The sequence below is a fragment of the Phasianus colchicus genome, chromosome Z (assembly GCF_987193195.1).
Source record: "Phasianus colchicus chromosome Z, bPhaCol1.hap1.1, whole genome shotgun sequence".
In the NCBI taxonomy this organism is placed as follows: domain Eukaryota; kingdom Metazoa; phylum Chordata; class Aves; order Galliformes; family Phasianidae; genus Phasianus; species Phasianus colchicus.
In genome coordinates, this window is record NC_143476.1 from 71,117,741 (window position 1) to 71,135,105 (window position 17,365).

The following is a 17,365-nucleotide window of genomic DNA, read 5'->3' on the forward strand; positions in this document are numbered from 1 at the left end:
CTAGTTTGAAAATTATTTTTAAGTATTGAGGGCAGTATCTACAGATAACAAAAACTACAAACAAAAAACATGGTCTTTGCTATGTACTTATGATCTCCTGACACCTAGAGCAGAAAAAATATTTTTACAGGTAATACGACGAATTAAAATTTACACTATAGCTTTCTCTCCCCAAAACAGTTACCTTCCATGCAGTTCGTAACTCCAGTAGCACCACTTTGGCAAAATTACTTGTATTACTGTTGAAAGTGACAGATAACTCAATTAATACAGACTATCTTAAAGACTGTGGTGCAAATTTTGGAGTGAAATTAATTTGCTCTTAAGAAACAAAACTTTGATCATTTTTCTCTACCTTCATAAAGAAGCAATGAACTGAAAAAAAGCTGACAAAGCCATGTGGTATTAATGCAGGATGCCTGACATAACCTATTAAGCTAGGCAAATTACTTCAGTCACATAGCTAAAGTGCATCTTAGCATAATGAAGATAATAAAAATATTTCTTGGGTGCCTGAGTTCCTTGCCTCCAGTTAGAAGAGCTGGCTCATAAAAAGTTGACCAGAGCACATGTGAGATTCATCAGAGCTTGCGTAAAACAATAAGTACCATAAAAATCACAAACTTACTTTGAAATTGGATTTACGCTGGCCTCAACAACTGTCAAGACTTTGCAGTTTTTTATATTTTCTGGAAACTCCTGTATGCCTGCAAAATACATGGAAAAGAAGGGAAACTGTTCAACCACGATACTCCAACACAGACATAAAAAATGGTGCACATGAAACTGCTAGTGATAAAAACTAACTCATCCAGAAGCCAATGGACTAGTTCTTTAATGTTTCACCTTAGATAAGTGTTCATGAAAGAAATACCCTTACACAAAACCAATTTCATTGCTATTCTATTTCTTGAGTACTTCATTACATAGCAGTGAGTTCACAAAGCAACATTTCAGAGACAGTGTAACAATTCTTCCTGATATTACCAAACATTACAGAACTTGCACTCTGTAATGTATCTGAGAACAGACTGCTAGTTCCAAATTTCCTTCTTGAAATCTGAAAGTACACTTACAGCATTCATGGTTCTCAAGAAATCTCCTAAAATCTACCACATACCCTGCTGCTAGCTTCAAATTATTTGCACAGAAGGAAAAAGTGCTGCAGATACGCTTGCATAAAGACTAAGACAATAAGGAATCTCCTCTTTTTTCTAAGATAGCCTCCAGAAATGCTAGCAAATAAATTTGCAACCGAATTTGTATTTGTCTGAAGCTAATAATACAGGCCTTGAAAACAGAAGACGGGTATACACCATGTCAGTAAGAAGTCAGCTCTGAGCTGTTATGTTCCCCAAGACTTTCATCTCATTTATCATTATACCATAAAAAAAGTAAAACCATGGTACAACAACATTTACTTTTGCAATGTACCACTGCATTGTTCTTATATGTCAGGACAGGTGTTCAGAGTTTGGGTCTATGTTTGTGCAGTTAACAAGATTGACACAGTATATTATAACCTAATAGATAACACTGCCATCCCACAAGACAAGTAGTCAAAAAAAAAAAAAAAATCCACAGTAAATGCACTGATGATGTTTGGGGGGAAAAGTCATTATGTCTTATTCAATTCAAACCAAGTACAAACTCTAACGCCACCAAAGCAGATTTTTAGGACTTTCTTGACAGGAAGCCATTAGTCAGACCAGATGATTTAAAAACTACTTTTGACTCATACCAGATGTAGTAAGAATTTGAGCAGACCTGTAAAAGGGGTCAAGAGAGGAGAAGACAGGGACTATTGGTTAACTTTATCCCCTTTAACACCAAATCAAAACTATATACTTATAATGTAAAGAAGCTTCATTTCTCAAATAACAGCAATCCTTTCAGGACCGAAGGTAGCTTTAAAGAAGGATGAGAAAAGAATCAGAGAGAGAGAGAGAAGAGAAGATGTTAGCCTGTTGTTGCCACATCATCTTTATATTAAGGGAAACATTTCCAAGGAATTTAAGAATATATGATTTTAATTCCTGCTGTAGCAAGAAGCCCCTTTCTCGAAACACACAAATGGAAAGCACCTAACCTGACACACAATCCTCTACAACACCAGATGCATAGAAACCCAGCACATGTGAAACCTGTCTAGATGAAGTCACAGAAATTTTTAACAAAGTCCTCCCCTTTCTATCTTTTTTTTTTTCTTCCTGATGATGCAACTTTGTTCACGTAAAACGAATCATGTCTACAATAATCACAATAAATGAATGCTAAGTTTCTCCTTGGAGTCAGCATACTGTTTCTGTCTCACTCTATGCCATAAAATCTATTGTTAGAACTGCAGAGATTCTCTAAGCTTAGTTATTCTGAAAGACAGGCACAATACTGGCTCTGGCTTTCTCCTTAGATCAAAGATGGCTCTCCTTCAAGATGTTAAAATTCAATTATTACTAATGTTGCCGCTGTCTGTATCAAGAACTCTACCTAGAAAACAAAACATGTAGCGCATCTTCTAGAGGGGAGAGTGTATTCAAGAATAGCCAAATGCAATATTAGCTATCCAAATACACACAGGTTAGATCAGAATGCTTTTGTATAAAATTAAGAGTACTCTACCGTAGTCTCTTGTTTGGGAAAGAAGCAGCAACAGTTCTAACAACAAATTAACAACAGAAATCCAACAGATACGAGAAAACTAACAATGAAGCAGCAAGTTAGTTCAAATTACTGTATGAGGATTGGTACACTATATACTGTTTTTACAAGGTCACTCAACACGTCAGTCAGATAAATGGTGGCAGCCATTGTTACATGAGCAGTAAACTGGGGAAAGTAGCATTAAATATACATGCTTTCAGTACAGGTTCAGAAGATGACAAATTTCAGAGGCTGTTCCTCTCTGTCAGGTGACAGGAAATCAGCAGTTAGCACTTGCTAACTGCCTACAACAACAACCTTCAGACAGCCTCTTCTCTTCATATATACTTCCTTTACACTCAAGCATGCAGTTAATATTGGATTAATATTCTCCCACCAATAGGATAGATTCAAAAAGTCACTAAGAGTAGACAGAAAGACACTGGGAGAAGATGACAGAAGATCCAAGTGCTGTAAGAAGCATTTTTAAGAGGATCTGCTCTTTCTCTGCTTTCTATCTATACTTAAGTGTCCTGAATTGTCTTCTCCTGTTAAGACAGCTCAACAAATCTCAAGGGTCTACATGAATATGTCTTTTCACACTCCATTTGTAACACCATACTAATTAATTTATTACCCCCTCCCTATCCTGCACAAGGATCTGATGCAGTGGACTCCATAAAGTGAGACCCATATTCTGTTCTAAATCTCATTTTCCTTTAGGATTTTTTATGGCTTTCCTTAAGTATATACTTCCTTAAGTACATACTTAAGCATTAGAGAAAAGGAAGATAAAACAGATTACTGATTTTGTGGGTTATCTAAACTATTACAGCTTTATCCCACCCTCCCGGAGAAACATGCAGTTAGGTTTCTTAGCCTGCTGTTTCCTATTTTACATGATAACAATCACGTTCATTCCATTCCTGTGCTGTAGTTGATTTACAGATAATGTTTACTGTTTACAAAAATCACAAACAATCACATTTGCAGACTTTGACCATTTGCAGAGCACAACAGGAGAAAATAAGATTTGCTGGTCGTTTTTAATGCTAACTGCAGGTTCTATGAACTGAATTGAGAGCAAAGTTCTATTTGCATTGTTGTTTTCCACAGAAATAACATTTACATAATAAATTTACTAGTCTGTCCCTTCCAACCAGCATTTCCAAATTTCAGGCATTTTTAAGTGTACTGGCCACTTTCTACCACAAGTGCCAATTAGAAACAAAAAGCGTGGTGATGAAGGCCTGGAAGATTGTCAAAGAGAATCTGGCAGCTAGGTAAGGAATGGAATCTAAATTATTGTCTGGACTGCACCAAAACCAGAAAGCATTCGTCATTCAGAACTCTATCTGGCTACAGCTTGCCAGCTAGCTAGCATAACCCACGGAGTGGTGGTTAATCAGGATCCCCAGACCAGCTGCAGCACATGCCGGAAGCACATGACCAAAGAAGTCACATAGGGATTTCAGGTCAACGGCCAGAAACCTGTATGTAATCGACCTCGGTTCTGGATCACATAGCAGGGCTGAAATGAGGAATTTTGCCTGACCTTTAACTCCCCAGAGGGAAATGATTATTTCGGCACAGCGCCATTGAGCAAATATGCGCTAATGTCCCTCTCTTTGTTCAGTCTGGATTAAGGCAATTGTAAGTATAATTGGGGTGCCACTCACCATCTGGAGTTGCATTAATCCTTTCTTATCACCAAGGACAGCATTAACTGCAGAACGGCAGAGAAAACTGGAACCACCTTTACTATCCATCAGGAAACCTTTTTAACTCAGAAATATCGGCATTTCTAGGTTAATGGAAAATTGTGTAGTCATATCCACTGCTGGGAGAGCCCACCTAAAGCCGACATCCTAGTACACTGCTGTTTCAGCCCTACTGCAGTTGGGAGCAATTTGCTCTGCTGTTTGCGCTCAGATCATGTAGTCACATTTTTCTGCAAAAATGCCTGGACTAGTATTTCCAGATTAGTTACTCAAACTATTACTGCTAGAGACAAAAGTGGCATTACCTCCAAATGAAGTTCCACCTCTTTTTTTCTCATATCAAAAGATTTTGAAAACAGCCTTGCAAAAAAATATATATATATACATATATATGTATTGGTTCAATTCCTAACCTCTAACAAATATAAGACTGTGCAAGTCACATGAGTAATGATCCCAAAGGAAAGAGTTTACAGCTGGATCTTTTGATTTGTAGGAAATATGTGAAAATAAGAACAGGTTTTCGCCCCAAACAACAGATAGCTCAACAACAAACAGACCTTTTGCTGCAAAACACATGAAACACTGCCCTCCACACACCTTTTCTATTCTGCATCCTTCCAAGCGTAGGGGATATGGGCAAACATACAGGCCCAGTCTGCATGGATGTGAAAGCAACCTTAATTACACACATGCCTCCCTGAGCTAATCTATTCATCGCGATCTTAAATTCTGGACAAACAGCTATGAGGACCTGCCTGAAAGTGGATCCACCTTAAAAAAAAGAAGAAAAAAACACAACTTCTGTTTGTTTTCCCACTCAGCCCTTTGCTACAGCTATGCTGACAGCTAATATGGATTAAACATGGCAATCAAATACTTCCACAGTTCAAGATCACACAACTGTTCCAAAGATTATGAAAAACGTTTTTAATCATGAAATTTAAACTGAAAACTCAAAGGAAACTATCAGTCACATCCAGTCTGTATTCATACAGACTTGTAGAATCCACTTTAATTCAGGATTTCTGCATGCCTGTGGTATTAAAAGCAACACTTATTCACAAAGTAGCATCTTACAGACGAACTGATTTGCTACACAATGCTTACTCAGCCATTGCTCCTTCATAGAGTTCATCCATCTTCCTAAAACTCTTACCTAGTCCCCTGCCACCACTGGTTTCCAATCAGCCAGGAGCTCTGGCAGTCCGTGGCTTGGACAGGTACACTCTTAGCTGGGTAAGGAACTGGCTGGAGCGCCGGGCCCAGAGAGTGCTGGTCAGTGGAGCTAAATCCAGCTGGCAACCGGTCACGAGTGGTGTTCCCCAGGGGTCGGTGCTGGGGCCTGTCCTTTTCAATATCTTTATTGATGACCTGGATGAGGGCATTGAGTGCACCCTCAGTAAGTTTGCAGATGACTCCAAGTTGGCTGGAAGTGTTGATCTGCGTGGGGGTAGTGAGGCCCTACAGAGAGATCTGGACAGGCTGGAGAGCTGGGCTGAAACCAATGGGACCAGATTCAACAAGACCAAATGCTGGGTCCTGCACTTCGGCTACAACAACCCCAAGCAACGCTACAGGTTTGGGGTGGAGTGGCTAGAAGACTGTGTAGAGAACATGGACCTGGGGGTGTTGGTTGACGCTCGGCTAAACATGAGCCAGCAGTGTGCCTGGGTGGCCAAGAAGGCCAATGGCATCCTGGCTTGTATCAGAAGTAGTGTGACCAGCAGGAGTAGGGAAGTAATTGTCCCCCTGCACTCAGCTCTGGTGAGGCCGCACCTTGAGTACTGTGTCCAGTTCTGGGCCCCTCACTGCAAGAAAGACACTGAGGCCCTGGAGCGGGTGCAAAGATGGGCAACAAAGATGGTGAGGAGTCTGGAGCACATGCCTTATGAGGAGCGGCTGAGGGAGCTGGGATTGTTCAGTCTGGAGAAGAGGAGGCTCAGGGGAGACCTTATTGCTCTCTGTAACTACCTGAAGGGAGGTTGTAGCGAGCGGGAGGTCGGCCTCTTCTCTCATGTAACTGGTGATAGGACTAGAGGGAATGGCTTCAAGCTGCACCAGGGAAGATTTAGGCTGGATATTAGGAAATACTACTTCTCTGAAAGGGTGGTCAGGCACTGGAATGGGCTGCCCAGGGAGGTGGTGGAGTCACCAACCCTGGAGGTGTTCAAGGAACGTTTGGATGTTGTGTTGAGGGATATGGTTTAGCGAGAACCATTGGTGATAGGTGGATGGTTGGACTGGATGATCTTACAGGTCTTTTCCAACCTTAGTGATTCTGTGATTCCAGGAGATGCTTGATCAGCCAGCCAAACAACAGCGCCTTCCTACTCAGAGCTGCAGCTCCAGTCCTACACAGGGCTGACTTCTCCATAAAGGTGTGCAAGGTGGCACACAGTACACTAGTGATCTCAAAGCAGCACAGGCACCTTTTGTTTATTCAATGAAAGCCTATTCCAAACCAATCATTTTCAGAGTAGAATTTCATCTCGTTCTAGAAATCCATATCTCAAAGCTTTAGAAACTTGCTATACCTTGCTTTTTGGTTGCTTTGCTTGTACTTTCGCAAGAAATACCATGACAATCACACTAAACTAGTAACATTCCTTGCAAGTGTAAGTTTTCCTATTTGCATAGCCTTTAATCTGTTTTGTTTAAATAGAAGAGTTCCCTCAGTAGAAAAACATTTGCTTTTAGGTCTCTTATCTAAAGATCTTACAGAACATTTACAAGAATCTAAAAACATCCTTCATTGGTTTTCCTTATTTTCACTTGAATTAGGCAAGATAGCTGGGCTGAGGCCAAGGGAGGAAGTTCAACAAGACCAAGCGCCAGGTCTTGCACTTTGGCCACAACGACCCCATACAACACTATAGAGTTGGGGTAGAGAGGATGGAATGTGCAGAGGAGAAGGACCAGGGGTGTTGGTCTGTGCTCAGCTACAAGCCAGTAGTGTGCCCAGATGGCCAAGAAGGTCAATGGTGTCCTGGCTTGTATCATAAATGGTGTAGTTAGCAGGAGTGGGGAAGTGATCATCCCTCTGTACTCAACACTGATGAGGCAACATCTTCAATACTGTGTTCATTTTGAGCCCTTCCCCACTAGAAAGACATTGAGGCCATGGAGCACTTTAAGAGAAGGGTAATGAAGCTCGTGAGATGGGTCTTATGGAGAGCAATGGAGGGAGCTGGGATTATTCAGTTTGAAGGAGGCTCAGGGGAGACGTGATTACCCTTTATAATGACTGAAAGGAAGCTGTGGCCTGATGGGTTTCAGCTTGTTCTCCCACCTAACTAGTAATAGGACAAGAGGAGACAGTCCAAATTTCTTTGAATCCAGGAACAGATCTGTATTAAACTACTTTCCAAATTTCAAACGCGTACACTCAAGTTCCACACTCAAAACCAAATCTGTGCCTTAACTGCACTGCAATTCCATTTTGTTGATATCCTCTCTTAGACAGGAACATAATTTTATTCTGCAGAGACAGCTTCTAGTCAGTAGTTTTTCATATGAAAAACAACGTATTTAAGAAAAAACTATCTACACTAAAGAGCTTTAAGTGGAATAGCTATCTGCTTTTAACATAAATTTATCACCTCTATATAATAATATATTATAATAAAGCTACAGACTTAGAAGTCCTCAACCAATTAGTTATCTTTTTATTTAACTATCATGAAAGATACAAAATTAAGTATAACCCCTCCCCTTCTTCATATATGGACAGAAATAGCAAATTTATAGCAAGTTATTTTTGTATTCAGGATCTTTTTCTCTTGCTTCTCCGTGAGTAAAACAAAACTTCGATCATTCTCCTTATTAACTATGAATAATTCTCAATTTGTTGACAAACTGTACTTCTAAATCAGTCACAGATGGGCAACATAATAACTAGACCTTCTCCTGAATTTTTCAAATCCCCAACTTCTGGCACACACTACACTAAAATCTGCCAAATCAGCAGATGTTTTTAAAACACTGAAGGAAACATATTTTATCTAGATTTGTGTCTGTTAACAAAAACCTTCAAAATTACTAAAAATAATATTATTGGCAGATGTATTTTTGTGGAGCTTTTCAGTGTTTCTGCTTTTCATTTGTGTATTTTTCTGTAAAAACACCTTGCAACAGATTGAAAAGGTGACAGTGTTTAAATTTGCTGAAATATACAGGGAAAAAGCTACTCCATCTACATAGGAGACTACTGAAAGACCTGAATTTCCAAGACACTATGCTCATTTTGGCCTTCCTAGTTGTCTTCTGATCTTCTTTAGGCCTCTGAAGGGCCAGTATATATACAGCCTAAATATTCACCATCTTTTTCACCATGTGTGAGTAAGAAAAAAGAAACTGTCTCATGATTCCCCACTCAGCTAGTTCCACGGGCCCAAGGGGTTTCAAAGCCCATTTTCAGGCTTCCAGGGAAGACTAGGCTCCCTGGCAGTCACCTCATCACATGGCTACACTTGGTTCTACTAAAGCTAACTCTTCTGTCTGTTTGTATATACCATTATTCCATACCATATTATTCCATTATACCATATATACCATTCAGGGGGAAATTCTTTACAGAGAGAGTGGTGAGGTACTGGAACAGGCTGACCAGAGAAGTTGTGGATGCCCCATCCCTGGAGGTGTTCAAGGCCAGATTGGATGGGGCCCTGGGCAGCCGGGTCTAGTATTAGGAGGGATGGTTGGTGGCCCTGCATGTGGCAGGGGGGCTGGAGATTCATGATCCTTGAGGTCCCTTCCAACCCTGGCAATTCTGTGATTATACACTGTGCATGAATGCTTTCCCCTTCTTCGAAGAAGAGAAAAATATTTTGAACATAATTTACACACTGTTCAAGAGGAAATAACAGACCTCCAAAAAAAAAGTAGTAGTACTGGAACCTCTGATATTTAGGGTTTATAATGGCCTTGGGATTCAGATTAAAATGCCATAAAAAGTCAACTTAAATCTTTAGTACTTCAAAAATAAGCAACCATAATTCATCATCTTTTTCCAGGATGAAATGTAGATTTTAAATAAACTACTTTATGCTTACAGCACGCATTACAGCAGTTTGATATTTTAGGTGACATCTACAATATAGATACTTCAGAAGCCCTAAATATATTCCTAACCAAAAAAAAAGGAGATGTGTGCTCAAGAACATACAACTGCTACCAGCACATACCTCAAAACATACACTGCTTTCAGTGAGGACCACATAAGTTGACAGAGATAAAAATCCCAACCTCAAGAAGGGTCAGTAACAGAAGGTGCTGGATACTGGGAGCATGCAGAGGAAACATATGTCTCCTGTCTTTCTATACTTTACTTTATGGTAAAAATTACTGACTATGCTTCAGTGTCAAATATGGAATATATGAAATTATAAACACTTGAATATGAAGGCAGTACCATTTTATGCATATTGAAACACCAAGATTGTACTCTTACACTAATACTTTTTATTTAAAGCATCCATCTCAAACAGTTTCTGCAATTTTAATTTTTCATCTAACTGCCAAAAATATAATATATATATTTTATACACATATATATAGATATGCAGTGCTGCTTAAAAAGCAGAATGCTCTCTTGTGCACCAGCCTCCTGTCTTATATGAGCTAGCTGCAAACCAGATTCCTCTGTGAGGTAACCTGACCACATTTCAAAACAGGAGCTTTATTCTTAGTTTTCCTAGCAGTTCTTTACATGAGAAATAGTTGTTTGGCCAATGCATTCTATTATGGCCATAAGCAGCTCAAATATCTTAAATGAAAACCACAGCATATTTAGTGTTCATTGGTATTTGAAAATGAAATTTAAAATTATAGATGAAAATTATAAATGAACATATATCTGATGCAAACACATTTGCATTTTGTGCTTTAATTCCATCCACATGAGGAAAACAACACTCGGTACTGTCATACTAGAAAGCATACAAGAAAAATACAGGAGACTAACTTTCTTTGCTATAACCACACTATTCTTACAAAAGAAGCCACTGCATTATTCTAGAGTTTTGAGGCCTCTCATAACTGATTCCTAGTAATTTTTCTTCATAAATCAGGGAAAACATCTCCTGCGCTTCCCACAAAGTTCGCTGTTTCCATGTCACACTCAAAAACACACATAAAACCAACAAAATAAAAACACATCAAAAATGAAAAGTCCTGGAAAAGTCCTAGCTGATTCACTAGATGTGCTGACAAGAAGTGCTGAGTCCTGCACCTAAGGAAGAAGAACCCATCACTCCTAAAAAACAGAACTTAACAGTTTATTGCAATGTCATATCTTTCAGCTGTTGTCTCCTTAAATTATTTATATGCTTATCAGTAACAAGTGTTCCTGCAGCAGCCCTTAGAAGGCTTAGCAAAAGGTTGCATTGTTTTGGGTGGGTAACTAACTCTTAACTTGTATGTGACCAGCTGCCTATTTACATTCATAAGATAAGGAACTGGACAACACCAGAACTCAAAATACCTTCTACTGCTTTCAAATTTTAATTATTGAGAACTTGCATTGGAACCATTTAATCCTTTTAATTGTTCAGTGTAGGACAAAAATACGATTCTTTCCCAGCTGTTCGTCATTATGAATGTTTAGGGAACATGTTCTTTAAGAAAGGCTATTAATCCACTCGTACCAGGAACAGAACAGTAACAACCAGGTCAATTTATTGCACTAAATGTTGCATTCATTAGGCAGAAATAATAAAGTAATAGTTTAAGTACAGACTGGGATACAATGGACAATAAAAGAGAATGCCAACACCTCCACGATGGGAACACTTTCACAATAAAGCAGACCTCACTTAATTTTATGGAGTCATAATTATTTAGTTGTTCACATAAAACAATGAATTGCATATGATAGAATCTTTGCATGTTTATGCAATCCACATTTTCAAATACGGTTTCAAGGAAAGATCCTTCTCTAACTTCACTATGAATCAGCAAGGAAAGGCTATTACATCCTCATCAATTAACACGATAAATTTTTTTTCTTTAAGTAAACTACACAAGCAAGCCTGATGACAATATGAGCTCTTACAATTTCCTCGTATTTGCACAGATATTCCAACTTGCCAAAAGAGTACCGTTAAAAAATAAATGACAGCATACACATAGTTCTTGGCTGACAGCGTTTCATAATTTATAAGCAGCTGACTCACAGAATGCAAGTCAGTCAACTGAATCAGTCATTGTCCATGGACACTTTTCTCCCCATGTGACAGAGATTACCATCTCTAGAGATAGATAACAAAGCAGCTGACTTCTATTACAACTCTGAGACAGATCATTAAAGTAAACTGAAAACAATTTTCATAATAAAATTATAAGAGAATCCAGCGAATTTTTAAAAACTCTTGTACAAAAATTCTTTGCTACAGTGAAAAATGACAAGAGTCAACAGAAGTAATAACTTCAAGCATATGCATTTTTGAGAAAACACAAACATTTGATGGTATTATTTTTCAGTAATGAATCTCAAAATATAAAGCAATACATTTCACAGATATGATTAAAAACAAATATCAAAGACCGTAAAATAGATTATTTTTGGCTAAGCATAAGATTTAGGGTTGCAGTTCAAAGTTTATTAGATGCGTAGATTCTGGAAATTACACTTTTACTGGTATCTTTGTACAGTCAATGATGATTTGCCTTAAAGCTATTGCAGTATAATAAGTGAAATGACTTACCATTCTTGCTGACATCCAGTTCCCTGAGATTAATGAGATTTGCAATGGATGCTGGCAATGTAGTTAGATCATTGTCTGGCAAACTCAGCTTGTGCAGCGACTGACAGTTAAAAAGTTGCTATTGAAACAAAGAAAAAAGAGCAACTTTCTCTTAGTTTCCTCTGTATAGCTTTTTTTTAAATCCCTTTAGACTTATGACCTCACAGCTAGAAGGTCAGGCTGTTTAAAGACTTTGACCAAAGACGATTTTTTTTTTAAACCTGACTAGGTTTAGGATGTTTAGGAAAGCTAAAAAGAAATGCAAACAGCCACAGAAAACTGATAGCTACATTTAATAACTATAAAATCCTTCAAGTGTATCACAAATTATGACCTGTAGTTCTGAGAACAAAAATATTTCCCATAATAAGCATGCCATCTGGTACCTCAGAAGTAATTTTAGTTTCTTCAAAAAAAGAGGTGAAAAAATAAAAGCAAATAAACAAATCCATTAAAAAAATTATTCCAGAACATAGCATTTGAGTAGGTATTTATCTTCTCTAAAATAACTTCAAATTTTAATACATTTATTTTATAGTATGTCTTATTTCCTTCCATGCTGCCAGCTCAAAAGGCAACAAAATTATGACAAAAGGCAACAAAATTATAAGACTTAATGGAAGTTTGATCTAAGGTTGCAGAAAAATGTATAACAACTTTTATATCAACTTAATGCAATTAGCATCAAATACCAGCTCAGAGCCAGAATCTTCCTATATACATGGTACCTTCAGTTTCTTACCTCGAAGCATTACTATTTGACAACATACAGAGAGTTTTAGTGGAGTGAAAGGAAAAAAAAATATTTCTAAGATACATACAGGTAGTAGTACATAATACATCTTTGTTAAAAAAAAAAAAAAGTGGTTTAATTTACAATCAAACACTACTTTCCTGATATTTTTTCATAAATACTTGGTTTTCTATTCTTTCCTTCAGTAGTCTGAGGACAGATCAGACAAGTCCAGCAAGTGTTCTGGGACTTGAAGAAAAAAAAATTTCCTCCCAGTCAATGTCACAGCAGTGGGTAAATTTCAACCAAAGTATCTCGGGCTCTTCTCAATTAACAGGCCACTATTCCAAACCACAAATCACTGAACAAGTCCCATTCATTTAATGTTTGCATATGTGCCCCAAACAGAAGCAGACAAATTAGAAAGACAGACAACTCGAGGAATGAGACTAACTTGCCTAGTGATGTTTCCAGTTGCTCAGAAATGTACACGTGTTAGAACTACCTGAAACCATGAAGACTTTGAAGAGTTAAAGTTACCTTGGGATGTTATCTGGGAAACATAACTTAGATGAGTTCATGTGTTTTGGTGCCTTTATTTTATTACTTTCAAGCAAGAATATGTACTTAAAACTCATTCTAGAAAACACTGATCAGGAATCATGGAATAATTAAAAATTTCATGATTGCAAGATCAGTAAGGGGAAAAAGGGAGATGGGTGGAAAGTTCTGCAAGGTAGTGATGCTGTAGTTATTCCTTCTGTTGCTGCATTTTAATGTTCACAAATTTTGTCATTAGGTGGATTATCATCACTCATTTTAAACACCTGGAATCACAGGATTAAAGTCTGTTTTATTACTAAATTCCAACTTCTTCCAACAGCAGAGTGAAGAGGACAACTAAGACTGCTACAATTTGCGATTTTCAGCTCAAATGCACATTGTGGCACTTAGAAGAAACAGAGTACATTCTTAGATATGACTTAAACACAGAAGATGAAAGCATTTCAAATATACAGTCACTTTGGAAACATACTATTATATACCAGCAATTCAGGAGAAATAAAACCCTTCTCCACTACATTTCTCCTGACTGCAGTTTGCTTACACTACCTTCAAGTTCAATTACATCCACTTAATTAACAAACAACTGTAATATCCGATTTTCAAAGTATGCTAAGGTGAACATTATTGGAAAGACTAGGGGTGATTAAAAAAGGAAACAAAAAGCCCCCAAACCTAAAAACAAACAAAAAACAAACTAAACCAAACAAAAAACAAGTCATTGCAGGTTGACAACATGGCCCCAGAACAACTGTGCCATGATATACAAATGGCAGAAAACTGCAACACTGGGACAAAAACAGCACCAGCAGCAGTCCAGGAAAGGGCAAGAGCAGGAGACAGCCTAATAAATATCACACTTTTTCTGAGAAGATGGATTACTTACGAGCCTGATTCAGAGTTCAAACAGTAAATAAGTTTAGGTGAGGGAAAATGCTTCTACAGCTTGAAACTCTGGCTCCAAAACAGATAAGATTACTTCAATCTTGAAGGCATTCCCTTAGAGATCTTCTATGGATAGTTTTAAGATTACAACCTCTATTAAATAGGTAAATCGTTTTTAGAATGTCTCTAATACTCCCTAATCTCTCTGCTTGTTTCTTTTACAGTATTTGAATTTGTATCTACACTGAATTTACATAAGCTTTCTAATTCCAGAAAAAAAAGAATATATTCATTAGATTAAACAAAGTCAGCTCCATCAAACTGCAAGACTTCTGATGAACTGACATGTTACTACACTGAAATTATTTTATTTCCTTATTAATTTCATTTGTCTTTCAAAGAAACTGAGTAAAAAAAAATCTCATGTGATTATGACAAACTATCAACAAGCTTAGCAGTGTGTTCCAAACTCATCCTGTGCAACAGGTAAGATCTCCATGCAATTGGGAAAAAACTATTTTTAATATTAAGTACTTAATCCAACTTCACCAAGATAGGATCTAATAATGGAAAATTTATTCTGACCACACTGTTCTTTTGAGGACTCTCCCTAGAACAAAATCTCATTCTTTCCTGTAGTATACTGTTCATTCAGCACAGGTTTGTCTTCAGATTTTAGAACTAGCAACAAATAATGATTTCTTTAATTAATTAAGATGTAATCAATGTAGAATTTCAGCTCTCTATATTTTGAGCTTAAATAATTTTAGGTACTTCAGAAAGACTTTTCAGTCAAAAAAAAAAAAGCAAGGACTTCAAGTGACTATTTTGGACTTCAGCTGTCCTTCATGAGCACAGAAATCTGAATAAGACAGATTCTTCTAATCTTCATATATTATCAGAGATTCAAAGCACTGCAGCAATTTATTTAATATTTGAACAGTATTAGTCAATTTAAGCAGACACTTTCACAGAAATAAATAAGCCTGCCTCCTTTGCTTTGCACCAGTTTCTCCTGTTGGGCTGGATCAGTTGTTTAAGCAGTTTCACCTCAAGGCAGCACAGGGAACTGGTCCAGCTGAAATACACAGGATAGTCTATCAAGACAGCTTGTTCTGGGACCAACATTTACTTGAAAATATTCAGGAAAATGCAGCATTGAAGCTGTACAGGGAAGCTTGACACTATCAGCTTTTACCACTGATGATGTAATATCAGAAATACTAGAAGTTACACAAAGGGAAATCATACAACATACCTTTGGAAGCTCTTCAATCTGATTAGCATCTAAGTAGAGTTCTTCCAGGGTCTTTTCAAAAGTAAAAATCTCCTTAGGCACCTGTTCCAGGCTGCAGTGAGAATAATCAAGTGTAGTGACCGTTTCCTCCTCTCCACGCAGGCAGCGGCATGGCACCAGCCGCACCAACAAATTCCGCTTCGTTGTCATTTTCAGGCACTATAACACAGAAATTAGTAGATTTATAAAACCAACCAGACAACTGCAGAAATACCTAAATGGGCAACATCTCAAACTTCTGGCTGCTAAATACTTAAGAAAGAAAGAAATGTATACACACATGCTGTGTGTGTATATACACACGAGAGGGAGGTCGGCAGAGACTTTATTAATTTAGACTGTAACTTGTCACCTGTCAACAGCCCTAAGCAGAGAATATCCACACTGCATATAAGCAGATAAAATTAGAAGCAGCAGTTCTGAAGCATCATTCATGCTTTTACAATCTGTTTTTGCTTAATACAATAAATCAAAACAGTACAGAGGAAAAAAACCTTATTCTCAGTGATGAGTAATAGTAAATTAATGTACATTAATTTCAAATCCCTCACATACATACAGCATTTTTGCACAACAGGCTAGTGTTGTTTTCTCCAACTGTTCTACCTATTTAAAATAAAAGATTTTCAAGTACTTAGATAAATAATTTCCCTCAACTTCTGCAATTTCAGTCAATAAGTAAAACTTTAACACATCATGCTGTGCTCACTGAAATTAACTAAACTTCATTTTGCTATAGGAACTTCTTCCCTGTCTTAATTAAAACACTGAAGGCTATCAATACTAGCACAGTCTCTTCGTATCATCATTTGCACACTTTTCTGCCTCTCTCAACATACACAAACAACTCATCTACCTACCTGCTTTTCTGTCTGATCTCATGATCAGTTGCCCAAGTAAAAAGACTGCAGTGGAGTAAAGGAAGGATCACAGAAGAGAGTCCACTCTTATCAATCAAAGACAGAAAGATGTAGTGTAGCACAGGTGACACTTTGCTTTATATTCTCAAATTAAGAACTGCTCCAGGGACGGTTTGGGTAAATACAGTTCAGAAAGTGGACAGGAATACAAAGCATCTCAAATATTTCCCTCCCCTCTAAACACTGAAGTCTAGCAAGAAGAAAAATCTTGGTCTTGTACTATTTTGCAAAATCAAGAAGCAATCTGAAAGCACCAAATAAAACACTGAAAGAGCTCTACAAATCTGCAACATTATCAGTTTCTTTTTATCCATCTCCATACAAGTTCAAAGCTGTAAGAATTCAATCTACTACAGAACTCAGAGAAGGAAGAAAGAACAAACCCCACAAACAAAAAGCCTTTGTCCCCCAAACAGTTAAAGCCTTGACCTAAGTTTACCTCAGCTAGTAGTCAACAAAGGAAAAAACATCAGGATACTGGTACAGTTAATTTTACCTCATGAGGCAATAAGAGGAAAAAAAAACACTGCATAAGCAGAACAGATAGGAAACGAGTTCCACAACAAATACAACAAGTGGAACAAAGAAAGATGTCTGTATATCACACAGGGATTGGAACAGACCTCAAGAAATCATCAAATCCACACCCCCAATAAAGCAGGATCCCTACAGTAAGTCACAAAGGTAGGTGTCCAGGTAAGTCTTTACCTTCATAAAAGGAGAATCCACAACCTCCCTGGGGAACTTGTTCCAGTGCTCTGCCACCCTTACCATAAAGTTCTTCTGCATGTTAGTACAAGTTTTAGGCCATCACTCCTTGTCCTATCACCATGCATTACTGAAAAGAGCCTGGCCTCATC

The 17,365-nt window shown here is 37.8% G+C and overlaps 1 protein-coding gene across 6 annotated transcripts in view; it reads right to left on the minus strand.

Annotated features, from left to right (window-relative positions):
- ERBIN (erbb2 interacting protein) overlaps positions 1 to 17,365 on the minus strand; it is a 106,641-nt gene that overhangs the window by 37,692 nt on the left and 51,584 nt on the right. For all 6 annotated transcript variants that reach the window (XM_031611595.2, XM_090131182.1, XM_031611597.2 and 3 more), the window contains exons 4-6: positions 15,547 to 15,744; positions 12,068 to 12,185; positions 629 to 707 (exon numbers count right to left, since the gene is read on the minus strand). In XM_031611595.2, the coding sequence (XP_031467455.2) occupies positions 629 to 707; positions 12,068 to 12,185; positions 15,547 to 15,735 (386 nt within the window). In that variant the 5' untranslated portion in view covers positions 15,736 to 15,744. The remainder of the gene's footprint in view (positions 1 to 628; positions 708 to 12,067; positions 12,186 to 15,546; positions 15,745 to 17,365) is intronic.